Genomic DNA, 27,461 nt, shown 5'->3' with positions numbered 1-27,461 from the left:
TACTGAAATTCGGGTGTGATTTGACAGCAAAGTAGACGATGTTATTCTTCACTAGTTACTGCAATCTTCTCCCCGACATCACTTAAATATTTTTTTCTTTGCTTGAGTAAACACACATTATCCTTCTTTTTCCCCCTTCCTTCCCTTTTTCCTTTTTAGAGGAGAAAAAAAACCCCATCCCACTCGCCTTCTCCAGGCTGATAGAGTAGATTGTTATTTCTTTATTTGTCCTATTAAATGGAATTTCTGATCGTTTAATCCGGCCTTTGTAAGTGATTTTAAAGTACTTGAAAGCCGGGCCGCCGCTGCTCTCTGGCCCACTGCACTCCAGCCGTGGCCCTGACCATGCTTAGCAGCTTCTCCAGCTGTGCACCACCCACTGGCTGCTTTCCCTCCCTGTCTGTGTTCCCCCAGCTCTGCCTTGGCCAGTGACCTCTCCCCTGTCCTTGAGTCTCACACTCAGCTCCCAATTTGTGGTTGCAGCTGTGACCTGGGGAGGGGTTGAGGGGGTTGGCTGGGAAGTTAGGTTGTGGCTAGTACCTCTGTGGTCAAGGAAAATGGCTTTGGAGGGTGCTGAGGGTGAAGTACACTGGCTCCTTACCTGTCAGTGTCCATGGGGCTGAGGCTGGGTTCCTGATGCTGGGAATGAAGGGTGCTAGTGCTTGGCCCTGGCACAGACCCCCGTCTTTTGTTTCTGCTCCTGTGCTGAGTGCTCTCCCTTATGAAGGAGTCTGCAGTGAGATGGGGACCTCCTGGGCCAGGTGATGGGCAGGGGGCACTTCAGTGCCTGTGCGACCATGGCCGTAGTCACTTTAGTATCGCCAGTGGACTCGCTGTCTAACTTCTGGGGACTTACCCAACCTTCATTCCCGTTGACCGCTGTCCCACATGCTTCCTGCCACTGGGAGAAGGGCAGCCTGATATCTGGGGACTTCTAAGGTGAGGGGATGGATAATGTTTGAAGTGTCAGCTAGCTGTGCGAGACCACTGGTAAGAAGAAGCCCAGGACTTTGCGAGCAGGCTGAGCGGGAATTGAATTCCCATTGGGCTACTTAATAGTGTTCTAACCCTTGTGTGTTTCTTGTTTCTGGATCTCAGTTTCCTCACCTATGACATCAAGTCACCACGCCTGTAAGGGACTGTAAGAGAGGGTGCCATCCCTGTCTTGCCATGTGCCCTACCCCCCAACCTCCCATAGAGGTGGGCTGTGGCCAGGTGACACGAGTAGGGGATGGAGGGGGGCAGTGAAGTGCTGGGGGTCTGAGCAGATCGATGCCCCCAGCACTTCCTTCCCCAACCCCAGGAAAACAATTAAGTACAGATCGATGGGTGGCCGCTTTGAATATGCATAAGTGAGCACTTGACCTTCAGCAGAGATCTGCTTCCCCTAACACACACACACACACACACACACACCCTTCTTGTGCTCCCCTCACAGCTGCTTGAATCAACCAGGTGACCTTACCCCCTCCTCACTTAAGTCCCCGCATGGCACTCAGCCTTTACAGCCTCGCCTGTCTCTGGTTCAGAAGAAACAACCATGGGCAGGTGGTGGGCCCCCTCTCACTCTGGTTTTCCTATCTGTGAAGTTTAAAAACATTGGTCCGCAAGTTCTTTCTGAGACCAGTCTCTGTGACCAGTGATACTGTGGGGAGAGGGCCCAGCAGAGTGCTGGGGACGCTGGAGAGGAGGGGAGCTAAGGGCAAAGGGGATGACCTGGTGAGAAGAGGGATCCTGACAAGGAGGATCTTAGTAAACAGGAGCTCTCTGGGTGAGGGGTGCCCAGAGAGGGCCAGGGGCCTCTGATGGGTAGATACCCAGGAGAAAGGGAGCTCTGGGGGAGGAAGGGGTTTTCTGGTGGAAAGGGAACCCAGTGAGGGGACTTTCATAAAGTGGCATGATGAAAGTAAGCCCTTGGGGGGAAGATTTGGTCGGGGGAGGGTGAGTGATTGGGTTGGTTTAGGGGTCAGGGCCTCTGTTAACCATTCTTGCCTCCTGTCTTCCAGGCTTACAGCTTCGCCATGGGCTGCTGGCCCAAGAATGGACTTCTAGACATGAACAAGGGCCTCAGCCTGCAACACATAGGCCGGCCCCACAGCGGCATTGGTCAGTCCCTCCACATGTCCCCCTGGCAGCTCAGTCAGTCCCCTGCCCGCATGCCCCAGTCCCCTGGTACACAGAGGGGTTCTGTGGCTCTTTCAGCGCTCTAACAGGGTGCTGTCCAAAGCTGGAGAAAGCAGAGAAGGGGGGTGGAGTGAGGGGAGAGTGGAACCAAACCATTGGAAAGGGACTCTCAAAACAATATTTAGGAGGAGGCTGCGTTCTGGGTCTTGGATTCAAGCCAAGGTACCCCTGCCCCAGCTGCATCTCTGGTGGGTGATGTCCTCAGAGGGGTGGGCATATGTCAGCTTACCTACCCCCCGTGGAGCTGGAGGAGACTGTTTAATATTGTTTCAAGTCTGTGGCCACTAAACTGGGCGATCAATGGGAGTTAAGGAGATGAATTATTTAAACCTCACCAGCTTTTAATTAGTCGGGGTCCTTCTGACCGATGGCTCCGTCCACAGGGTATTGACTCCCCCGCAGGAGCAGCAGCCTCCATTGAGCGGTGCCTGGGTTAGGAGGGGGCCACTTGGGGTACCAGGTGGGAGTGTACCCTCAGGGGGATTACTGCTTGGGAGGGGGCTAGAGTGGCTGTGGTTCTAGGCATTGGAGGCTCTTCTAGCCTCTGATATATCCGGATGGGTATGTGTCTGTCTGTGAGTGTGTGTGCGGGGGGGAGGAGGGTCTGACGACTTCAGCTGCAGTCTAAGGGCGCATATGTGTCCCTGTTGTGTGTATATCTAAGGGATGCACGTGTGTGTAACAATATATCTCTGTGTATTTTTATGAGGGCCCATGTCTATATATGGAAGCAACTGTCAGCTTGTGTGTGTACCCATCAGAAAGTACGTCTGTCATTTCTGTGTATCTTACTGAGTGTGCACGTGCAAACACGTGCATGCAAATGCTTTCAAGCTTTCAAGCTTTCAAGCAGGCATAAGCTTTGTTTCAAGTGGGGAGAAACAAGGGTATTCTTGGGTGGCACTATGACATTATCATACCCCGCGTACCTTTGGGGAAGTATCAGAGTTTGCGGGGAAAGGAATGGCAAGATACACTGAAAGGGTCCAGTTGCCAGCTATACACGGAGCCCCACTTCCTTTCCACAGACACCTGGTGGGTGCTGGGCATTCTGAGTAGAAGTTCCTGTCCTCAGGAGCGCACATCTTGGGAGGAGTCAGAGACTGAACTGGGTGTGTGACACCCAGGACGCTAAGGACAGTCAGTGATAGAAACAACTGGACCACCCCAAGGGAGGTTGCCATGTTCTCAGTTGCCAAGGTGGCTTTTACTCCTCCATTTACATCTCACGGACTTCTTGGACGCCCTGTATCATTCTTGTTGGGCAGAGGAGAAGAAGCAGTCTATGGGCCTCAGGAATTTGGGAGTACCCCATAGCAACTGCTCTTCCCTCCCAGCTGCTGTCCTCTACAATCTAGAGGGGACCCCAAACCTAGCAAGGTGATATGCCTGGGAGGTTAGCAGGATGTTTCCTAGAGAAGAGGACATGAGGCAGAGGATCCTTGATGGATGAATAGGAGTTTGCTAGGCAAAAAAAAAAAAAAAATCAGGAAGGGCTTTCTTTTTAGGGGAAAGTGTGTGTATAAAGCCTGAGGGCACGAGGAAGCCTAGTGCATTGAGAGGACACATCCAGACATCTACAGATAGTTTCCAGTGACGGCAGTGGGATCTTTTGGTTAGAGAGTGGCTAGGAAATCAACAGGGAAGTAGGGGGCCCTTGAATGCCAGGTTGGGGGGGGTGAATTTCTTTTGAGGTTTTTTTTTCTTTTTCATTGACTTTATTAGGGTGACATTGGTTAATAAAATTTTATAAGTTTCAGGTATACAGTTCTGTCATACATAGTCTGTATATTATACTGTACACTCACCACCCCAGGTCAAGTCTCCTCCCATCACCGTTTATGCACCTGTCACCCTCAGCTTCCTTCTCACAAGGTTTCGATGGGACAGGAAGTTTGTGAGTGAGGACGGTGTGATCGGAGCTCTGGCTCAGAATCACTGAGGCACTTTGTGCTGCACAAAGTAGTTCTTAACAGGTGCTCAATAAATTCAATCAGATAGGTGCATGAAAGAACAAGTGAGTAGATGAGTCAATGAAAGTGATGGGGAAGGGAGGGACCAGAGAATGAGGACCAGTGAGAGGACTTGCAGTGGCCCAGGGGAGGAGGAATTGCCTGTAATTGAGTCTTGCCAGTGGGCGGAGCCAGCGGGACTGGGTTAACTCACCTGGCACGGCGGCACAGCCTCGAGCTGGATGCCCTGCTTTTGTGTCTCTGTCCTGGGTGTTTCTGAGAGGAAGGGGTTCCTGTCTCCACTCTTTCCTGCCTCCTGAGACTCAATGGTGCCTCTCTTGTCTCTTCACCCATGTTGATTCTGGGTTAGGACTTCTGAAGTGTCCCTTCCTTCTCCATAGAAGAAAGTTTCTCTATCTGAGTGGACCCAAGGGACAGCCCAAGGCTGAGTGACAACATAGTGAGGGCTTTGGAGCCAGAAGTTATGGTTCTATGACCCAGAGCCCCATAACCTTAGACGAGGGACAGTGCCACTGTCTCTCGGAGCTGTTGGGACAGTTTGGTGATGTCAGCTGTGGGAAGGGCTTGTGCAGTGCCCGGAACACGGTGGTTATTCAAGGACACTGGCGGTTCCTGGCGTTTGGTCTTTGTATTTTTGAATGAAGAGGGCTGCCCTGCCAGCTCCTGGCTGGCTCTGAGGTACGGGCGAGGGTGCTTGGAAGGGAGGGAGGATGCGGGGCATTAATTGGGCTGGGAGAGGCGGGGATGGGAGGTGTGGGTTTTGAGCAGTGAGGTTAATGGCCCTCGCGCCAAAGAGACAGCTTTAATGAGCTTCAGCTGCCGGTGCCCCCGAGTTACTGTGCGTGCTAAAAGGGTCGCGCTGTAAGAGTTTGATGTGGACTATTTCCCAGCCCTGGGGTCAGGGGTCAGCTCCTGTCACTGGCCACTCAGGCTGGTCCTTAGTGACATGGTGCTAATTAACTGTGTGAGGAGCTGCCAGCCTAGAGTGGGGAGTGGTATGTATATTGGGGGTTGGTGGTGAGGCAGCATTGGTTATGCTGGGCAAGGGTTCTACCGATCCCACGGCTTACCCATCTCCAGGAATTGCTTCGTTCTCCCACAATGCCATGGCGGTGGCAGTGGCTCAGTGTGCAAATCACCTGTGACTCTAGTCCCACCAATGATCTTGAGCCTCTTTCTAAGGTATGTGTGGCAGGGGGAGTCTGTGGGGCCTACCTGGCAGGGACTCCTGCTGAGCATTGGGTGGCAGAGGTACTGAGAGGGCAGGGATCAGGCATACTGGAGGGTCGGGCTGATGAGAGGGCAGGGAGGTCCAGCTACAGAAGCGGAGGGGGCCGTTAGCATGGATGTGGGTGGCTGAGCTGTGTCAGGGGAGTGTGGGAATGTTCGGGCAGAGGAGTGACCTGGCCAGAGTTGAGCTTCAGTCAGACGGCCAGAGAGAGCATACATGGAAGAGTAGTGAGGAGAAACTGCAGAAGGGGAGGTACAGTGGGGTACTTGGAGGTGATGCTTAATTCAGTGCCAGCAGTGGTTGTGGGAATGGAGTTGGGACCAGGTCAGTGAACATTTACCTTGTACCTACTATGTGTCAGGAACTGTGATAAGTGCTAGAAATGTATTAGTAAAGATGACAGACACAGTGGTCAGCCCTCACAGAGCTCACAGGCACAGCTCAGCGACTGACAGAGAGATAGGGCTCAGGGATTGGAGGCACTGCAGCTCTGGGAGGAAAGGGGGCTGGGGCTGTTAGCGTGGCCTCTTAGTCAGGAGAGGGACGCCTCCTCCTCCTCGGGGAGTCGATTTGGCCATGTGAGCCTGGTGAACAGGGTGGTGTTGGAGCTGGTTGTGGGTGAGGAAGGACTGCATGTATGAAGAACTGGCTGTTGGGGGCGCTCTGTCAGCTTCCTTGACTCGGGCCAAAGGCTGTACGCAGGCAGCCTCCACCAGGGACTGCTGAGTGCTGTGGTCCTTCTTTCATTTTAGCCAGGGGTCAGCAGGCACTTTATGTTAACTAATTTGTCACACCAGTATTATGAAGGCAGCCACAATCGTTCCCATTTTATAGGTTGGGAAACTGAAGCTTAATTAGTTTGGTGACTTGCCTGAGGTCACACAGCCAGTTGAATTGAGGAGTCAGGATTCAAACCCAGGTCTGTCTAAATGCAAACCCTGTGATCTTACCACTGTGCTGAACTGGAAGTACCTTTTTGGTGTCAGGCTTTATGCTACCAACAGAGACGATGAGGAAGAAAACAAGCTCACCTCCTTCATTTCTTTCGGTGTCATGGGGAACACACAGGCCTTGACAAGGCTTCAGTAGCAGCAACTGAGGAAGGAAGGGAAGGAGCCACTGCCATCCCTTCACTTCTGCTACAGTCACTTGCAGAGCCAGGGCCCTGCAACCATTGGCTTCTGACCTCCTGACCTCCTTCTGACCCCAGCAGTTCTTGTTCTGTGAGTTGGGTTTGCTGTCCACCTCTTGGCTCAGGAAAACCTACCCATCTGCCACTGGCCACCTCCTCTGGGAACCTGGCCTGGCCTTCCCAGTGTGGGTGCACAGAACACACCTTTAGACCCTAATTATGATTTGTTTGGTAATGATTAGGCCCCACATACTTGACCTCTCTAAGGGCAAGACCCAGGCCTGCTTTCTTCTTCTTCTTTTTTTTTTTTGAAATCTGCACAGGAAATACTGGTAAAATCTCATCAGTTGTTGGGACATGGAGGCCCCATAAACCTCTGGCTTCAGCTCGCTGGGAGAATAACTGGAACCTTCCCTGATGCCCAGTTGGATGGTCCTGCCCTGGTTGCTTCACCCCTCTGCTCAGGGACTGAGGAGGGTCCATCTGAGGCTCAGGGTAAGATGGGACGCCCAGACAACAAGTGACTCTCTCAGGAGTTTGTTGCCCAGCACAGTTTGGCAAGAGAGCTGGGCTGGCAGGATGGGGGCCTGGCCCCAGGAGGACAGCACTAGCCTGCGGTCTCCCCTGAAGGAGTGGGGTGTCTATCAAGAGTCTAGTCAGAGCGCATTAGCTCTGTGACATGGATCTCATTAGTGCCCGTGAGAGGTGTCACTGCGGGAGAATTGTTGGCTCAGGGAGACTCTTGTACCAAAAGGAAGAAAGGACAGTGACAGCCTTTTCTCTGCCGCCTCTGCCGCCAGCTCCCTGGGCCGCCTGCCCTCCTCCTCTTAGTAGGGGTGTGGGGGTGCTGGCTAATGAGCTCATCTACAGTACAGCTTTGCCTTCCCCTCCTTGAAGCTCTCGGGGTCCCTCTGAAGACCTCAGGCCCAGGATTAGCACACACCAAACACCAGCCCCCCTCTTGCCCAGCAGGGAGTTCCTTCTGATCACCCTGTCTCTGCCACTGTAGGCAAGGGAAAGGGGGCGGGGCCAAGACAGCCACTGTGGCCAGTGGGAGAGAGCGTTCACCTTGGGAAGGCTCAAGCCCTCTTTCTCCCTTGGCCATGTCCACTTCTCTGCAGTGGGCTCTTTCTTCCCAGGGCGGTGACCTCTGCGCCTCCCCTTTCCCCATGACATCTCTCATCCTGGTGGGGTCTCCATCCCTATAACGCACCCTCCTCCCACGGCGAGGAAGAATTTGGGATTCTGGCCCAGGGTTCAACAGATTGTGGCATTTGGATATAATCTGATATTGGACTTTCTGGCTCAGCTAGGACTTCAGAATTAACAAGAGCCTAGTGTTTGCGCTTCAGATGACTGGATGGTGGTGAAGGATTGATCTGAGGCCCCTGCAGACCTGATCACCCTCTCCCTGGCTGTCCTGCAGGGGCAGAGAGGTGCTCCCCCCACGGCCCCCTGCTTCAGCCATCTTAAGGGCTGGGAGGGAAGGAGTCAGCATGGCTGCCTTAGGGAGAGGGTACAGAGACAGCTGGAATGCATGCTTTCCCAGCACTACCCCCCATCCCTGTCGGTCCTTCGTGGTGCAGCCCAAAGAAAGTGAGATGGGCGGATAGCCATGAGAAGAGAATACACTCCAGGCATCCACAGTCTCCACTGGCCTCGGATAGTGCTTAGGGAGAGGGGTGCACACCTTCCCTGAGCTGGCACTCCTGGACCCCCTGGACACGTGAGGACTTGGTCCTTGCCGACACCATGCTCTAGTCTTCAGTAGCAACCACAGGTGGAAAGTGGATAGATGTATGAACGAGTGGACTGATGGACGGAGGGAGGAAGGTTCTGGTATATGTATGTATTTGTTCTCTGTGTGTGATGCACTGGGAAGTACAATCTTTGTCTCCCTACCTTCCTAGCCCCAGGCCCCAGCCCAGCCTCCCCTTGTCTCTCTCTGTATCTCCTGTCAAACCATCGCAGACGTAAATGACAAAGAAATCAGAAAGACAGATCAATGCTGGCCAAATTAGCACTTGCAGATAGACTGTGCGGGGATGTCAGCGCCCTGACCCCTGGTGATCTTGCAGCCTCCACCGCTGATATTATGCAAATTGCATCCATCTGGCAGGACCCGCGCGCGCTTGCTGCTTCTACTCAGAGGAGTAATGGGCTGGGGGTGGGCGGGAGGATCGGAGCAGGAGTCAGTGGAGTGAGTGTGTGCATGTGTGAGCGTGTGCTTGAGTGTATATGAGGGTGTGTGGTGCCCACCGAGCACTGGGTGGTGATGGAGTGATTGACAGGGCAGATAAGGGACTGCATTGGATTCCTTTGGGCTGGGGGATTAGGAGCAGCCACAGATGGGAGATAACCGGACTTCATTTCAGTTTATTTCCCTCCTTATCCCCTCTCCCCACCTTCACTCACGAAAAATACAATCTCTCTAGTTTGCGTTTTCATCAATATTTGCAAGTCATTACCACTGGTTTAAGGTGAGAGACAATGTCAGGGCCCAGACCATGCCGGCTGCTCGCCCAGTCCCGCACAGGCCTGGTGCCCTGAGAATGGATGCCTAGAGCAGCCCAGGCAGCCTGTACTCCAGTGGTGCTCACAGCATCCCTTCTCCTTTGCCCACAGCACCCCTGGGTGATTCATACCTCACAGAGCAGTCCTAATGACCTACCCCACCTGACCTAATGCCCCCTGACAAAACTTAAGCTGGGCTCCTGTCCCTCTCACCTGTTGCTGCTGTGTGATATCCCCGCCTCCAAATTTAGGCTCCAGCTTAGGTGCTTCTGCCCCTGGTACTAGCTGTTACCCTGGGAGCTGTTCTTTCTCTCTTGTGGGACTCTGGGCCCTTCCTCACAGCTCTTCTGGTCCTTAACACTATTGACCAGGGCCCAGGCCCCAGCTGGGAGAAGCAGGGCCTGTGGCCTACAGAGGGGGGATCTGGTCTGGTCGGAATCGCCACCTATACTGGTATCCTTCCACAGCATTTGCTGAGTGTCAGATGTAGTAAAGAAGACTTTGTTTCTTATCTCATCGAATCCCCAAACCATATGAGACAGGAGGATAGAAGTTGTCACCAGATAGGAGACTGAAGCTCAGGAAGGTTGTCATTCACCCAAGTCTGCAGAGCAAGGAAGTAGAGAGCCGGAATTTAAACACACATCTTTCTGGGGTCAGAGCTCTTAACAGCAAGCTGTACTGCCTCACCGCTGCGCCACCAACCCCAGACACTCACATAGCACCACGCCTAGATCCGTTTAAAGGAACCTTCCTTATACAGTAGGCAGACGAGTTGCTTCAGCTTGTAGCCTCTGAGCACAAACCCTGACCCAGACCAGATCCCCCGCCAGGCTGAACCAGACAGAAGGGAACAGGATTCAAACACATTCTGCTCCCAGGACCTGTGTGTCTGAGACAATTGGGCTGTTGCAAGAAGGACACACAGACAGAATGCACTCAGCAGCTGAGCCTGCCCAGGGCTATGTCACAGCACGTGGCATCTGGGCTCCTGCAGCTCAGGGAGAGGGGCTGAGAAGCTCAGGCCCAGCCAGCTGTGGGGGCTGAGGGCGTAGCTATCCCAGAAGCCCCTCCAAAACTGGGTTCCGGCTGTACCAACCCACCAGGCAAGGTTGGGAGCCAGGAGTGTTGGGGACATGTCCGGGGACACGTGTGCAAGGGGAGCTTGTTCTAATGAGGAGAACATGGCTGCTAGTTAGGCGAGGGGCGGGCGGGGAGCCGCGGAGCTGATTGAAGGCAGGGGCAGGGGTCAGACAATTAGGCCCAGATCCGGCTGTTTGATGTGAGTTCTGAGGCCTCAAAGCCTCCCTTCAGCCCGCTCCCTCCACTCCCTCCTCTCCCTCCTCTTTCCTTTCTTCTTCTGCCCAAAGGCAGGAAGGATGGAAACGCTTACTCTCACTGTTACTATTATTAAACTCTGTGCCAGGCCAGCCAGACCCCAGGACTCCTGCCTACAGGGTCCCCCCTTGCAGGTCCCCTGAGGCTCCTTGGACCCCATGGGGCATCTGGCCAGTAGCCAAGGCCAGCCTGAGGGCAGGGACAAGGTGAGACCCAGGGCAGGATAACTCTTCTGCCTCTCTTGCTTCGGAGGTGGTAGTGAATGGGGCCTCCCAGCAGCGATTTGGGCCTGGGGATGCCAGGGCCACATCCCAGGCCTGCTTTGACCATCACCTCCTGCAGCCACCTAGGTCTTTTCTGTTCTTTTCTGGGGTTGGTGGTGTAAGGGCATGGCATGCTCATGCTCATACCACATCACACACATACTTGTTTGCAGCAATCACACCGAAACCTCGCCCTACCGGGTAAAGAGACATAGAGCCCCACAGGACTGTCATTCATACACCAAAGCAGAGTGTCCTCCTAGCCCCAGCCCAGGTGCCGTAGCCCACATATGGTCACAGAGTCCTACTCTAGTCACACTCAGGGCTGCCAAAGCCCTGACTGTCCCCTAGGAAGGGTCCTGGGAGCTAAGCCCCTCCCCCAGAGTAGCTGGGATCTGCAGTAAGCTTTGTGTCCAGGGTGGGTGGGGACCTTCTAGTCTCCCATCCCAGGAAATGAGCCTTTCAGACTGGTACTGACCAGAGAGTGGGAGGAAGCCAGATTGGGGGGGCAGTGGGGAGAGGGAGGGTGGGAGCAGAGATAAATGTTAGCTCATTTCTTCCGTAATTAGTTACTCCCTCATCCCCGCGTTGTAATTGTGAACAAGCTGTAATGTTTAATTAGTCTGTAAATGAAACCCCAATTTCATAATGGCCTGGCTGACAGGGCTAAGTGAGCAGGGGAGGAGGGAAGGGGGAGTAATAGGGAGGGCTTGCGGCGGGGAAGGGGTGGGTTTGTGGGATCACCTCCTTTTCAGCCCCAGCCTGGCCTCTGTCGGGGGAGGCTGAGTGATTGGGTCCAGTGCGCACACTCTGCCTTTGCTAGCCTCTCCACTGGCTCCTCTTATCAGAGAGAGGGAAGGGAAAGGTCCTGGCGTCCTTATTCCACCCTCTGCGCCTCCTCTTTAATTCTGTAGTTGGGATACCACAATCACATCCCAACCTAGATGCTTCTGGTTGGAGAAGCTGACCCTGGGGGCCCAGGCCTGTGACCCCAACAAGAAGGGTGCTTCCTCCCCAGGTCCAACCTTCCTCTTCCCCAAATCAACCTCTAAGAGGCCTTTGCTTAGCACTTGGACCTCAGGACTGGTCCTACACCTAAAGGAGCCAGTGATTGGCACAGGATAGGCCCCTCCCCCTCCAGTCCCACTGCTAGCATCCTTGCTGTGCTGACACCCCAGCCTGGCCTTATCTCAGCAGGTATCACGGCAGACTGTGATGAACTGGAGCTGCCGCAGGGGGGAGCCCCTGGCCCCACCGCTGCCTCATCAGTCTCTCCCTGTCTCCCCCACAGCATCCTCACTGCCTGCACACACCCCACCCGCCTGCCGCAACCATAAATCTCAATTTACGAGGGTGGCTCTGGTGGGGGAGGGAGGCCGTGCCGCTAATGACGGCTCCTCAGCCGGATTTTTCATGTTGCACAGTCATAAATTTTTAAGAACAGCATGGGCAGCACGTTAGCGAGTTATCGAGGCTGCCTCTGTGCTGGCTGCCTAGCTCCAAGAGAGCAAGCAGACTGGGTAGGGCAGAGGAGGCGTTTGGGGCAGGGCTGGGGCCCAGTAGCCAGACTAGGGTGGAGACGAGGGTAAAGCTGGGCCAAGCAGGCAGCTAGCCTGAGCCTTGGCACAAGGTAGGCAGTACTGCCAGAGCAGCTGGGAGCCAGGCGCATGGGTGGGGTCAGGCATGCGGGCACACAAACCATGGTGTTGGGAGCTGCCGATGGATGCCTCTGCTCCAGGACTTGACACCATGATGTATGGGGAGCCTAAAGACATATGGATTTTCAAAGTGGCCACTTTGAATAGAATTACAAACCCTAACTGCGTGCACAGTGAGGCCTCTGCCCTGGCAGAGCTTGGTTCCTAAGCCAGGTGCCTTTCAGGATTGTTCTTGGGAGCTAAGGTCCCTGGATTCACCAAGAGAGGTTCCTAGGGAAATGCCTACAGAGGGGGTGGATCTGTGGATGTGCTGGAGCCAGGTGCCTAGAGAAAGGCTGACCTCATTCAAGTTAAGGCTCATCACTTCCACTTGGGGAGTCCTGGCTAAGTCACTCACCATCCTGGGCCTCTGGTGCTTCCCCTTTAAAGTAGGGCTGATGACGGCTTCTACCTCTTCAGGCTTGCTCTGAGGATTGGAAAGTGCTGTAAAACCCTGAGTGCAAGTTAGCGTGGCTGTCTGCTCAGATCTCTGGGGGAGTTCTGAGGGGAGTGTCTGGGGAGAAGATTTCTGCCGGGCATTCGCTTTCATTCCGCCATTCATTCAGAAGGTGTGTGCTTGCTGAGGTCTTCTGGGTACCCGTGCAGCCCTGGGTTTTCAGACGTGAGGGAAGGCCTGTCCTAGGATGTGGAGCGAGCACTTGTGGCTGAGGTTGCCAGTGTCCCTGTGCCCAGTGTGCCCTCCGGGGCCGTGGGCCAGACCACACCTCACCTCAGAGTACAGAGAGGCCCCTCCCCAGCCCCCAGGCCAAACGCTCCTGGGAGTTCCAGCTCCGTGTGGTTGAGGGTCAGTGGTCTTGAACTTCTCCCAGGAGCCCTGAGCACAAAGGCAGGATTGGAGGTTGTGCAAGTCAGCAGCCTGGAGCGTGCTGTTTGTATCGGGGTGTTTGAGTGACTCCATGGTCATCCATTGGGGCAGATGCTGGTTGCTGAGGGAGAAGAGCGTCCCCAAACTGGGCCTCGTTGGAGCAGAGGCAGTCCCCTGCCCCTTCGCAAGCCACTCCCATGTTCCCTCTCCTCCAGCACAATGCCCGCTCTCATTTCTTGGATCCTGCCATGCCTCCTCTCACCTTAAGGTTTCCCACATTCATTTTTCCCTTGGGAGCCTCCATTCCCACCCTTTGGCCTAATTAATACCCACTCACCCTTCAGAGCACAGCTCAAATTTTGCTTCCCCAGGGAAGTCTTCCCTCTCCCCCTGCACTCCACAGCACCCTGCACTCCCTTCATTCACTGTCACTGTCATAATTAAGAGATGAGTTGTTTAATGCCTCTCTCCCCCATAGACTGTAAGTTCCCTGAGGGCAGGAACTCACATCTGTTTTGTTCAGCTTGTATGCCCAAAGCATAACATAGCGTCTGACTCGTGTAGGCAGATAGTGAATAAAACGTATTGTTTTTCATCGCGTTAAATTGAGTTGAGATGGCCCTGGCCCACCCCTGTGTGCCAGGGCAGGGAGAGGCGGGTAGAGAAGTGCCTGGAGCTGAGGTGGTTCCCATTAGTCCTCATGATTAATTCACAGCCACACTGTGATGGAGTGGGCTTGTCCCCAGTCAGCGCCTCCACTGGGGCCCACCTGTTAGCGACAAACAAACAAAGGGGATAAATAATGCATTGGGAGCTGAGCCAGGCAAGGCGGCGGTATTGAAATTAATAGGGATTAGCTGAGCAGCTTGAGGATGAAATATTTACCAGGTGAGACTGGGCTTAGTGAGGGCAGCGCCCCTCTGAGTGAAGGCATAGCCAGACGCTTCTCCAGGGCATCATTGGCTAGGGCCAGGGCGCCCCAGCATCACTACTGCTGCCCCCAGTGCCTTGGTTTGCAGGACAGGCTGGCTGGACTGCTGAGAACTCTGGTCCCAGCCAGCCTCCTGGCACAGCAGGTTTTAGAGAAACCTAGACGCCAGGGAGGAGTGGAGGTGGGGAAGGGCCTAGAGCCCTTCCAAGGCACTTAAGTTAAGGAGCTGGGGACAGGACCACGACTGACTTTCAGGGCATGTCTAGGCTTTAGGCAGCAAATGTCAGGGCTGGAGTAGCTTCACTTATGATCTTGTCACACCACACTTCCCTCTCTCTTTTTCTCCATCCTTCCATCCTTCCACTTAATACATACAGACTGGGGGCCTCCAACATTAGTGCCTTGAGGGGTTTGTAGTCTAGCAGGGGATGACCCAGGCAGTCAGAATGGGGAAAGCATAGAAGGGATTCTTAACACAAGTGTGGGAGTGCAGCCAAGGCCCCCAGGTAGTGACACCAAGCCCAGGTCCTGCAGTATGAGGGGGGTCGCCAGCTGTGAGGTGGAGGGAGAAGTTCCAGGCAAAAGGAAGAGAGTGTGAAAAAGCCAGGAGGCAAGAGAGCCTGAACCCTTCCTCCCCCTGCTTGGTCCAACAGGGGAGGGGGACAGATAGGGCCCAGAGGAGAACCCGGCAGATCCCTGGGACTTTCTAAAGGAGTTTGGACCCTGTCCTGAGAGCAGTGAGGCGCTGTTGGAGGTGGTGATGGTGGTGGTTTGTTGTTTTCATTATAACTCAGAACTTCTTACTTTGAACTAATTCTACACTAGCAGAAAAGTTTCTTTGTATCTGCTACCAAGCTTTCTTCCTTAGTGTTAACATCTTATATTATCACAGTGTAATTATCAGCACTAGGAAATTAACATGAATGCTACTCTTAACTAAAGGCCTGATTGAATTTCACCAGTACTTCTACTAATGTCCTTCCCAGATCATTGAAGGGTGTAAAGACGGGGAGTGAAATGACAAGATTTGCGGTTTCGACAGACAACATAGAAGAGATTGATTGGCAGGGGCACTGCTGTCACCTAGGTGAATGTTGGTGGTACTGGTCTGGGGTAGGAGTAGTTGGAATGCAGGTTTAGAAGAGATCGCAAGGTCTGTGGTAATGAAAACCTCAGTGGTAGACAAGGTTGCCCAGAGAGAGAACAGAGAGTGAGAAGGGAAGAGGGCCAGTGGCAGCTCCGAGCGGCACCCACGTCTGAGGGCCGGTCAGAAGCAGAGGCATGTACAAAGGAGCTGCAGGACCTTTGGCTGGAGAGAAGGTGGTGTCCCTGAATCCAAGAGAAGAACGTTTCAAGGGGGCAGTCCACTGGGTCGGGTCCTCTAAACCTGAGAAGCCTCTGGGGGACTTCACCCCTTGAGGTCTCAGGGATCACAGAGGAAGCAGCTTGGTAAAGCAGAGGTGGGGGAGTCAGGTTGCAGGGTGGGAGGTGAGTGAATGGGCCCCTGAGTGTTAACAGCTCTGAAGTTTGACAGTGAATGGGAGGAGAGGTTGGATACTAGCCACATGGGAAAGGGGGTTAAAGGGAAGTTGTTTTAAAGATGGGGGAAGTTTAATATATTACATGCTGATGTGAAGGAACCAGTGGGGAAGAAACAGTTGGGTCACTCATAATGGCAGGCCCCTGAAAAGGCAGTGGGGCTGGACTCCTGACCCAGGCAGGGTGGAGGGATGGGCTTTAGAAGTGACGTCAGGACCGTGCTGCCTCGTAACAGGAGGAGAGGGGAGAGCCGGCACAGACACAGGAGAGAGGTGTGTATTTCCTGTGAGGCAGGAGGTGAGTGGTGGGAGAGGGTCAGGGGTGGTATGGGGGGGGAGGGGGAGGGCATTGGAGATTGTGGCAGATACATAAAATTTGAAATTGTCACTAGAGAGAAAGGGGGAGAGAGTGTGCACACTGACCTGACTGGCTCCACAGCTTTATACACCCAGTTGAGGTTGACGGGTGTGATTATGTGAATGGTGTGAATCTGTATGGTTGTGGTTTTCTGTAATCACACTCAGCCCAGACGCAGGCATAGAGAAAGCAGAGTTTGAGTTTTTCCAGGCGAGGGTGAGGGAAGGAAAAAGGGGCAAGAGAGCTGAGAATACCAGCAAGAAAGGATTGAAATGATGAGCCGTGGAATCCAGCTTCCAAAGAGAGGTGGGTCAGTTGTTTTGCTAGGACAGAGATTACTTGGTGCACACCCAATATCCATTGTCCTTCTTCCTCACTGAATAGAGCCCCTGTGCAGTAGGGTGTGGCAGTGTGTGCCCAGTTTTTTTAGTGTCTCCTCCAGTTGGGTATGATTATGTCTCTGACTTGTGTCCAGTGAGATAAAAAAGACGTGTCGTGTGGGAGCTACAGGAACAGTACTCAAAAGGAATCGACTCAGCTAGACAATACATTACGCTTGCTTTTTCTTTCTTCCTCTTTCCTAAAATATGGATGTGATGGTTGGAGCTCCAGCAGCCGTTTTGAACCATGAGATAATTTGGAAATGAGAAACAACATGCTGAGAAGGGCAGGGCAGAGAGAAGCAGCCCAAGTCTCTGATGACTTTGTGGAGCCGTGGGGCTTCCCCCCACCCCCAAAGCCATAGACATTCATAGTGAAGTTGTATTTGCTTCCCTATTTTCACATGGGTTTCCATCTAAACTTGACTCTTTTTGTCACTTTAGTAACGAGCCTGTATCCTGTGATACAGCAGGAAACAGTTCGGTCATATGAGAGAGCGAGCGTAGTAAGGGCTACCGTCTTCCTGGCCTGAAGTGTCAGGGTCCTCGTTGCCCTTTGCCCTACTTCCTCCGTTCAGCCGAGTTTACATTACAGGGTCCATCTGGCATGTCATTCTCTTTTCTGCCTTTAAGTTCTGTGTCACTTAGTGTGCTTTCCACAAGCAGAAAGAGAAAACTCAGTTTAAAATATCTTAAATAATAGGAGGATTTATTGCCTCACAGAAGTTTGGAGGTGAAGTTACCCTCAGGCTGGTTAATTCAGCATCTCAGCAACATCATCAAGGACCCAGGTTTCGTCCATTTTTTTGTCTTTTGATCTTCAGTATGTTCTTCGTAGGCTAACTCCCTGCGGGGTGGAAGGTGGCTTCTGCCGTCCCAGACACCTGCAAACCTGAAAACATGCAGCAGAATGTAAAGGGTTATCTCCCCCTTGTGCTTCTTTCCTGAAGGGTGAAGAAATTTTCTATGAAGATCGGTCAGCACACTTGCCCTCCTATCTCAGTAGCCAGAACACATGGTCACCCCTAAGTCAGTGCCTGGCAAGGGGAGTAGGGTCGCCACAAATGGCTCAGACCATGAAGCATCCAGCCTGGTCACATGCGTGAGGGGAGTGGACTCTGCCAGCTTGGCAGAAGGGGAAGGGCTGTTGGGTAAGTGATGAAAAGTGGACAGGGCACCAGGTGAAGGCAGGAGGGGTGCTGCATAGGGAGAGGTGAGGTATATGCAGTTACAAGTGAGGTGAAGGAAAAGTGTGTTATCATCGGGAACTAGGAATATTTGAATTTAACATTTCAAAGGAAGAGCAGTACAGGATGTTAAAAAGGTTGAGGGTATGACTGGAAATGGTGAAATAAGGTGAAACGGACAAGGTCATGAGTGCTGAGGTCAAAAGACCAAGAAGCTGGCAGCAAGTTCCTCGAAGGACAGGGCCTAGAGGCTGCCACAGGCAGGTCTCAGGAGGGAGGGAGGTGGCCGTGGTCTGGGCTAATGGCACACGCTCACGAGACATTCTCAGATCGGCTGCTGGCACCGGCGTCTGGGGCCCGGCACTGTGCCTGGGGCAGCACAGGCGAGTAGCCTACCCTGTCTGTATCCAGGTGTCCTCATTTTGGAAAGCGGCTGCCCTGGTTAGTTGGGCCATCTGGAAAGGGGGTGAGGCCCTGTCACCTTCCTGTTGGAGCCACTCAAGGACCACGAGGAGATAGTCCCACAGGAGACTCCTTAGGGGCAGGTTAAGGAGGGAGCTTGGTTGGGACAGAGGTGGCTACCGGGTGTGGCCCATGTGCTCAGTTGTTCTCATTAGCCACCTCTTCCCCTCACCCCTCTGCTCTCCTTGGCCACGTGTCCTTCACTTGGCCTTAGCTTCTCCTCTAGCACTTCAGGCTATGGCATCCCAGAGACAGGAGGAGGGTGAGGCTTCTTGGCACCTCTACCTGGGTGGGGCTTTGGCTGGGAATGAGTGGGGGGAGGCAGGCACCCATTGTAATGGCCAGAGCAGCCGCCCTGTTACTACGGCGTATTTCACTTTTAATTCTGACATATAATGTAATGATCTTTTTTAAGGCCCGATGATATTATCTGCCTGACTAGATTATTGAGTCTTCATCATCTCCAGATAAATTTATGGCCAGGACGAGGCTCAGGATTTATCATCAGTCAATAGAGCTCGATACTCTAACAAGGCGTGTAATAAGATATACATATTTAATGATCCAAGGGGAGGAGCGCTAATGGGAGCCCAGAGTGAGTGGGCCGCAGGGCCGGGGCTCTGCCCTAGAGCTGCCATAGCTGTAGGGGCTTGGATGTCATCTTTGCCCTGTGGTCCCCAACTCTGGCCTTTCTCAGGGCTGTGTCTGTCTCCTCCTTGTCAAGACTCTGAGGGAGAGGCAGACAGGGACAGGGAGAGGCAGCCCTGGGGACAGTGTCCAAGCCGGGGCCTAGGCCTCTTCAGCCCAAAGGGTGCATGCGCCCCACCTGAGGACTCTCCCTGCTTCTGGGCCATGGAGAGGTTGGGGGCCTCCTTAGACCTGTGCACCGAGGCCCCTGAGCGTGAGGGCGGGCCCACAAGGGGAGGGAGTGCCGGGGCTGCGTGCCTAGGCCGCTGATGGTGACGGATGGTTTTTCATTACAGCCTCTCAGGTCCTGCCCGCGCCCTGTGTGGAAATTCTATTTATTCCCTAATTTGTAAAAATTCCCTCTTTATCTGATCCCAATCAGGGTGGGGTAATTGGCTCTCTGGGGCAGCGGCTGGGGTCCTTGATGAAGAGCTATGTGGATGTACCCAGCCCGGCCCCCACCCGGCCCGCCACCAGGGCCCACAATTAATAATGATTTGCAAATGGCAGACAAGCAATAACACAGAAAGATGTGGCGTCCGCGCTGCCTCTTCATTTCCTCCCCTTGCAGATATAAATGGCCACAGAACAAAAACCCGGCACTATAAATTCTGGAATTAGTTATTCACCGGGATAAATGGGGCCTGGAGCCACCAGCCCTCCTGCCACCCCCCTTGCCTCCTCTCCCCGCTCCAGTTCTGCATTCCCAGGTGTGTCCCAAGCCTGGCACCTAGCTCCGCAGCATCTTTGGCTCCCGACTCAGGTCCCCAGCTTCCTCCTAGCCCCTTCCCCACCACTCTAGCTGCCCCCTCCCATGTGGCCCAAAGTGGGAGGGGTCACCTGCTCTAGGGCTCTAGCTTCCTCAGCCTCCACATCTTCTCGCTGACCAGCCTGGCTTCTGTCTGCACTTCGCCCTGGGGCTTCAATGGAGTTAACAACCCATCAGGCCTGAGAGTCCAGGTCAGGGTTGGGCTTAGGTGTCCTCTTTGGCTTTTGGGACCAGCCTAGTCATTTGCCTGACTGCGTCTGAGTTGGGCCCCTGGTGGCCAATGTGATGTAGATGATGAGAGGTTTGATGCTGTGCTTACTGGTCAGGCTGTGGCGGGATGTTGGCACAGGCTCTCTGCCCTCTCGGCCAGGCGCATCCTCTCCCCACCCCCCAAGTGGCTGTGAGCTGGCGGGTAATGGGCGTGTAATGGCCTCATTTCCATGCCCGGCCTCCAGGAGCGGCGGTAAGTGTTTGATTGCCTTAATTTCCAAACACATCATTATCCCAGCTTTACCAGCGCTTAATAAACACTTTATGAGGATTTTTTTAAAAACATCTTCGGTCCGCATACTTCTCTGAAGTGATAAACTCTAATTAAGTCTAATATTTAAAAATATGGTAATGGTGAGTTGTTTGAATAAGTGGACTGCATTTCTGTAATTTCATTATTACGTAAAACACGCTAATTATTTGGAGCGCGCTTATTATGGAGAGAGAAATAGCCTGCTAATCAAGATGAAATTGCCTTTCCCCCTTATTGTGGAACCACCGTCATCCTTCACCATCAGCCCTGTGGCACCTCTGGGCACCTCGATGGGATGGAGGGGGGTGAGGCGGCCACTGAAGAAGGGGTCACTTTGGAGTTGAGGCTGTAAGGACCCCGCCCGGGGGGAGAGGAGGGAGCTGTGGGAGCCGTGTCTGTGGAGAGATGGCCTGTGAATCTGGAGGGGGCGGTGGGGGCCGAGGTGGCGCTGTCTGGGGCCCAGGGGCCTGTGGGCCATGTCTGGGACAAGAAACAAGAAAACCTCAGAGTGTTACTGTTAGAGTAACCGTATTTCTATTGGTATGATTAGAATAACAACAACAATAATAATGACTGACCTAGGCACTGTCTTAAGCACTTCACAAACAAAAACTCATTCCATCTTTTTAACAAACCTTTGAGGGGAATAATTGCGGTAATTATCATTTTATTCCCATTTTAGAGAAGAAGGAATTGAAACCAGAAAGGTTAAACAAAGTACAGTAACTTGCTCAAGTTCACAGTTGTTAACTGGTGGAGTTTAGATTCGAACCCAGAATGTAAGGTTATACAGGGTCCCTCTGGTGGTTCAGTCCTAAATTCACCGCCTTGACCTCATGACCCAGCCACCTGCCCCGCCCATCTTCCCAGCGTAGAGTTGCCAGTTCAGCAAATAAAAATGTAGGACACCAGTTAAGTCAGAATTTTAGGTAACACAACACTAATTTTTTAGCCTGCCTGTGCCTCCTGTGGAGCTGGGGACACACCTAATCTCGCAGGCTGATGTCCGGCAGGCTGGGCGTGACCCGCTGGCCCTGCTCTTGGGCCGGCTGATGCCAAGATGTCTAAACAGACAGACGGAGATGTGGGGATGAAGCGAGCGCCCAGAGTGTCTGCACACTCAGGATTCTTGCTCTCTCATTCCTACCATGGCTCCTGCGCCTTGCACTGTTCTCCCCACCCCACTTGCCGGTCTCTGCTCCATGGGTTCGGGCCCCGTTCCAGCCAGCTCCTGGAGGTCACTCATAAGGTGTGTTGCTGGGCTGAGCTTTTAGGCAGGAGGCCTCAGGTTGTGTGTGAGTCTCCCTTTAGGCCACACGGCCTCAGCTTGTTTCCCTGCTGTCCCCTTCGGTTGCTCCGCATTCATTCTCTTTCCTGGCTCCCGTAGGCCCACGTGTGGGAATTGTATATATGATGGAGGTGTCATTTTGAGGGGTGGGGAAAGTGCAGGTAGTTCAGTCAATGGAGATAGGACAGCTGGCTGTCCACTAGTGAAAAAAACAAAGTTAGAGCCTCTGTTTCTCGCCATATACAGAGTAAGTTCCAGACAGTTTAAAAAGTGTAAAAACTGAAAGTATTAGAAGAAAATATACGATAGTTTTCTAATAAAACTGGGGTGGGTAAGGCCTTCAGAGCAAGATACAAAGCCCAGAAGCCATAAAGGAAATGTCTGGTAAGTTCAAGGGGCCCGTAGGAACCTTAAGACTCGCCACGCCAGAGCTAAGTTCATCGGCGCCTCAAACCTGCGCCCTCTCTTGGTTTGCCTTCTTGCAGTGAGTGGCACTAAGGTCCTAGTCTCCTCCCTCCTCCAGCCCTTCCGATCCCCTCATTAAGGTTTGCTCTCTGTATTTCCTACAAACCTTCTTGCGCCCTTCTACTGCTCCACCTCACCAGTAGGTTTCCACCACCACTGGCCAAGCTCTGGGCCAGCACTTCTGGCCTGGACCATTGTACCATCTGCTCATTGGTGTCTCTGCCTTGAGGACTAAGCAAATGATAATTCTGAAACACACATTGGTCCTGTTCTGCTCCTCCTCAAACATGTGTCTCCCTGTAGTTCCCAGAAGAATAAAATCCTAAACTCCTTAGCTTAGTACTCGGGGCTCTTCAGGGTTTCTTCTGGCCAGTCACTGCTGACCTCACTAGCTTCCATCTCTCGCCCCTCACTCCCCTGCCTCTTCTTCATCACACCCCTTCACCACCTGCCAAACCTAGTTATTTTCAGACACTCCACATTTCCCCACTGGAATGTGCCTGTGCTGCTCACTACACAAGGACGCTCCCCCGCTTCAGCTCCAACTCACTCGCGAGCCCCTCCCACAGGCCCCTCGAACCTCTGCCTGACTTTGTCCTCCCGGAACCCTGTCCTGGTCCTCACACTGAACGAGAGACCTTTTCTGAGCCTCCTTTCTCACAGCACTGTTCACACTGCACCACCTACAGGTCTGTCTGAGCCCTCGGAGGGCAGGGAGCTACAGAGCTTGTGCAGCCCTGCGCCCACCGTGGCCCACGTGCACCCAGCAGCTCACAGGTGTCAGTGTGTTGGCTGAAGGAATGAGCGCACAAATGACCCTCCAAGACATTCCTTGGGTCCCTTCCCTGCTGGGGGTGACCCTGGCCCAGGCTCTGTTCCCTGTCCTTCACTGTTCAATTCCCAGACAGGGGCAGCTAACTGGAGCATGTCAGCCTCGGGTGAGGGCCCTCTGTGAGCTCACGGGGTGTCCTCAGTGATCCGAGCCACCCTTCCACTAGCAGCTCCTTCGCTGAGCAGGTACAAGACTCCCCTTGGGCCCCGCCAGCGAGCTTGTCCTTTGTTAGGCACTAGCTCCACTCACCTCGCTAAGGGATTTGTACCACTGCACCCCTCCCATTATGGTCTTGGCAATATAAAAATATCTCCAACATTAAGAATATTAATGCCGATGAGAAGAAGAGAAGAGGGTCATTTTTTTCACAAGTTGATGACCCTGCAGGAACATAAAACAGGTTAGACTTCTAGGATTTGGATTGAGGAAGACATTCTTGGAGGCCTTCAATGTGAGCACAAGGCAGTGGCCTGCTCCCCCTGGCCCCCCACTCTGTCATAGCTTCAGGCTCACCTCATTAGCTCAGTGACAGGTGCCACAAGATGGGGCTGCCGGTCCCGGAGGTCCCAGGGCTTCAGAGCAGAGGACTCTTGAGAGGCCACGTTGTTACCAGGCTCACCCTGCTCCTGTTGCTCTCTGCTTGTACAGCCTATTGAACGGCCCAGATCTGTCTCTGCGCTGCTTCTGCCCAGTTTCCTCATTTGCTTTCTGTGCCATTGATTAAACGAGTCACGAGTGGGTTGCACTGACTCTTACGGAGGCTTCTAGGCCTGGAGAGAGTCTGCACTGGAAGCCCGTACTGCTCTGCCACCAACTTGCCAGGTGAACTGAAGCGAGGTCTCCGCTAGTCTGGGTCTCTCTTTCTTCATCACAGTGGAGCAGTTGCAGCAACTTAGACCTCACAACCCCCAGCACACAGGACCAGCAGTCAGTCAACGCTGGCGGCGTGAATGACGGTTGACTTCATCAAGCCCGCCAGCCCCTGTGTTACCTGTGCCATAGATAGTACAGTATATACTTTCTCACGGTTGGGGCGTCCAGAAAGCTAGCCTCCTTGCCTTCCCTTCAGGAAGAGAAGAGGTATTCCAAACAGGAAGCACAAAGACACATAGGTGTATCACCTGTTCAACCCTTGCCACACTGAGGCAGCGGCCGCTGTCACCCCTAGTGGAGGAACCTGAAGTTCAGAGAAACTGCTCACCGCAGGGCACGCAGCCAGTGGGCAAAGTTAGGAATCCAAACAGGTCTAACTCCAGAGCCTACTTAGTCATTGTCAGAAACCAGTAAGTGGAAGACAGGGGTTAGGGCTTTAAAGAGGAAAGGATGTGATCAGACTTGTGTGAGAAAGATTACTGCGGCAACAAGAGAACGGATTAGAGAGAAAAAGAGGACAAGTTGTTGTAAAAGCGAGAAATGATGGGCTGGTCGGGTGGGGGTGGAGGCCTGCCAGAATGATGGGAAGTAGGTGATTAGACAAAATAAGATAAAATCTGTAGTTCAGGCTTGAGTAGATTTGGGGAGCGAGGGAGGAGGCAAGGTGTCAGGCCTGACTCTCAGGTTTCTTGTTTGGCCATTTGGCGGTCTTTCACTGAGATGGGGACACAGGGCAGTAAAGAGGTCTGGGGAAGACAGTCAGTTGATTACCGGGTGTTTGGAGTTTGGATGGATGTCTACAAAGCACTGTTGCAGCATTTGGACCCATGGTCTGGAGCCCAGGAAAGAGCCGCCGGCAGGGGGACGTGCTCCTCCCGGGGAGCGGAAGCTCCATCCGGTGTGTCGAGTTGGGAGAGGTCAAGGATGGAGACGGGCACATGAATCTTCTCCCGGCTCAGGGTGAGGCACAGGTGGGAGGTCAGTGCCTGCCCTCTGGATGACGGTGACCTGAGGGAAGGGGCCGGGCACTTCCTCTTGGGCTGGGGGAGGCAGATTGAGCGATTTGTCCAGCAATGGGGAGGAGCCAGATGAAGTCAATAGAAAACTAATTTTCTTTCCTGCTGGAAGAAATGAGGTGTGTGGCTGCTGGGTAATTGCAGATAACAAGGGGACTTATTCTTAATATGCAGAGCGGCCATGGTCCCCAAGTGCAGGAGACAGGAAGGATAGGAGGTGCCCTGACAAGTCCAGCCTTCTTCGGGAAGAAAGCCACCCTATCACAGCCCTGGGCCCTCTCACGAACCCCCTTCCAGGGTTCTCCCTGCCCCAGTTCTGCCCCTGCCCCTCCTGCACAGCCCTTCCTGCCCCACTCCCTGTCAGCTGCCCACCTCCTGTCACAGCCCCCTCCCTCCACACCCCACCCTCCCAACAGCACGGGCATACACGCTAAGGGAGACAAATGACGGGGCCTCAGATGAGTGGGGCGTGTGTCCGGCCCATAAACCACAGGGATGGGTTACGTCTGGAGTTGCCATGGCCGCCACTACCTACCCATCTGTCTTCCCTCTGTTATGCCTCAGACCAACCCTTGTGACTTCCTGAGTCCCTGGAGGAACAAGGTGTCCCTGTGTCTCAGTCCTGGGTCACCTCTCCAGGCCCACATCCACCGTCGACACATTCATGTTGAGCTCTGTGAGACAGGCCCACTGTGACTTGTCTGGCCTGCGCAGGGGCTGCAGAGTTGGTGGCTGGCTGACCAGCCTTCCTCCACTCCCATGACTTTTTTGGTTCTGGTGGACCCCCTTCCCTAGTCTAAGGTCCTGGGACAGACAGGTGGGGGATTCTGTGGCTCAGTGAAAGGGGTTGGTCTTTGACAGCTGTGGAGGCCTCCTGACCCCACCTTGACCTTACCATCCTTCACATTTCTGATTATGACATTGATGTACAATACCTCTGCCATCAGAGCCATCGATCCCATGAGGGTTGGTGGTGGCTGAGGCCCTGGTTATGGCCCAGAAGCAGCAGTGGGAGGTGGGAGAGCGGTGGAAGGAGAGGCTGGTGAAGGGACGGGGAATTGGCAGCTGCTCTGGGCCGTAGGGAGAAAACCCAGGCACTTGGGCCATTTCTGTGCCAGGTGTACTGTAGTGGGCCAAGCTCTGGGCAGTTGTTCCTCCTGCTGCTGGGGACAGATCTTGTCCTAGCCCATGCCCACGGTACCGGGCTTTAGGACAGTTTTGAACATGGGGAGCGATGCTGGTGGAATTGCCATGAGAGGCTGGCAGACACGGACCCATCCAGCCTGAACACCGGTGGGCAGGGCTAAAGCCTGACCGGCACCAGCTTTCAGCCCACTGGGCTGGGGGAAGCAGGACGTGGGCTCAGTGTATCTGGTCGGAGACTGCTGGCCAGGGCGCCAGGGAACCAAAGCTGGACCCTCTCCACTGGTCTGGGGCTGCACAGGAGGAGGTGTCCAGTCAGGTTGCCGTTTGAGCCCATAAGCCTGGGACTTGGGGCAGGTGTCATCCAGGGTCCTGGCCCAGAAGTGCCGAGGCTTGTGCCTTGTCACCAGTGATTATGGCCTGGGCCACATCTCCCACACACACACAAGTGCTGGCAAAGTCACCCTGGCCGTGGGCGTGATGAATGGTCGCACAGTAATGAAATGGAGACATCAAGGCGGGTGGCGGGAAGACGGAGTGTGGCGGACAGGCCGTCCCCACGCGGCGGCAACAAGAAGGATCGCCCGGCGGCCGGGGGCCGTCAAGGGAGAAATTACACATTTACTCTGCCTTTTTCTTACTGCGACGGCGCCCATACATCACTGCTGGGGCCGGGGCGGGACACGCCGGCCAATTTCCAGCATGAATTATGGGACTGAGAAGCACTAAGACCAGGCTTCCTGCCGGGCCAGCATCACCCAGCCCAACCTAAAGCTGGAGATGCTGCCACAAGGGGATTGGCCCCTGGTCTCAGAGTCTGGCTCCTGCATCTGACCCTATTTCCCACCCCCACCCACTTGAGAGCTCCTGTGGGCATGCTAGGGGAAGATCTGGGGCCCATCTAAATGTCTCCCCTTCCTCTTTGTAGATGACTGCAAGAACATCGCCAACATCATGAAGACACTTGCGTATCGAGGCTTCATCTTCAAGCAGACATCAAAGCCGTTCTGATTGGCCGAGGACAGGATGGGGCAGTACAGGGTAGCTGCTTGGCCCAGCCCAGAACCTCCTCCCCCTCACCAGAGGGGAAAGGGAGAGCAGCGCAGCGCTACGTCCAGAGTGTCCCCCAGCCTGCCCTGTGGGCTTACACCCTAGGTAAGGGCTTGGCCACTTGGTCCCTCCTGAGCAGATACTTTGTGGCCCCCACCCCGACCCCTCCACCTCAGCCCAGTATCAGCCCCTCCCATTATGGGCCTGGGCTAGGGCGACCCAGGCACTCACCGCCTCCTCCCTGGTACACAGGCTTCTGCTGGGGCCACCAAGCCCCCCTGTGCCCCCTCCTATCCGTAGTGCATGGTGTGCGGTGCCCCCAGGGCTCCAGGACAGGTCAGGCCCCACCTTGTGTCCACCCCACCCCCGTTGTGAACGTGCCGCTGAATAAAGTCGGGGAAACAGGCCCTGGGCGTGTGTGGACTGGGTGTGCGTGCCTGACGCCATCAGGAAGGGTAGGGGTCAGAGACTGTTCCAGGCTGCTGTGGGCTCAAGGCCACCAGTGTGGCCAGTTGTCACTGAAGTACCCCTGACAGCCTCACTGAACATGCACATGGCCGCAGGGACTGAGCACAAGGCTGTTGGAAGCTGCTGGGTGAGAGGCCACTGCTGCCTGTGAGCCCTGTTGCGTGCAGAACCATGGGTGTTCCTGGGTACAGGTGTCAGGATAACGTGAATGCTGGTCAGTGGTAGAGGGCCACTAAGAACATCCATGCAGGCAAGTCCCACTGGCACCCACTAAGTGGGCGTGGAGAACCCCTCCCGCCCACGGTCACAGCCAGGGGCATCGGAAGCGGTGGG

General features: G+C 54.1%; 1 protein-coding gene across 7 annotated transcripts in view; it reads left to right on the top strand.

Moving 5' to 3' along the window:
- The window catches only part of LOC112314443 (ERI1 exoribonuclease 3), a 121,937-nt gene extending 94,856 nt beyond the window's left edge, over window positions 1–27,081 (top strand). For 6 of the 7 annotated variants that reach the window (XM_053917992.1, XM_053917995.1, XM_053917991.2 and 3 more), the window contains 2 exons: window positions 2,007–2,106; window positions 26,539–27,081. In XM_053917992.1, the coding sequence (XP_053773967.1) occupies window positions 2,007–2,106; window positions 26,539–26,621 (183 nt within the window). In that variant the 3' untranslated portion in view covers window positions 26,622–27,081. The remainder of the gene's footprint in view (window positions 1–2,006; window positions 2,107–26,538) is intronic. The other variant, XM_045204165.2, reaches the window with a different exon arrangement.
- Window positions 27,082–27,461: the final 380 nt, after the last annotated feature.

Source organism: Desmodus rotundus, unplaced genomic scaffold (assembly GCF_022682495.2).
Source record: "Desmodus rotundus isolate HL8 unplaced genomic scaffold, HLdesRot8A.1 manual_scaffold_92, whole genome shotgun sequence".
Taxonomy (NCBI): Eukaryota; Metazoa; Chordata; class Mammalia; order Chiroptera; family Phyllostomidae; genus Desmodus; species Desmodus rotundus.
This window is presented reverse-complemented; position numbering and strand designations above follow the sequence as displayed.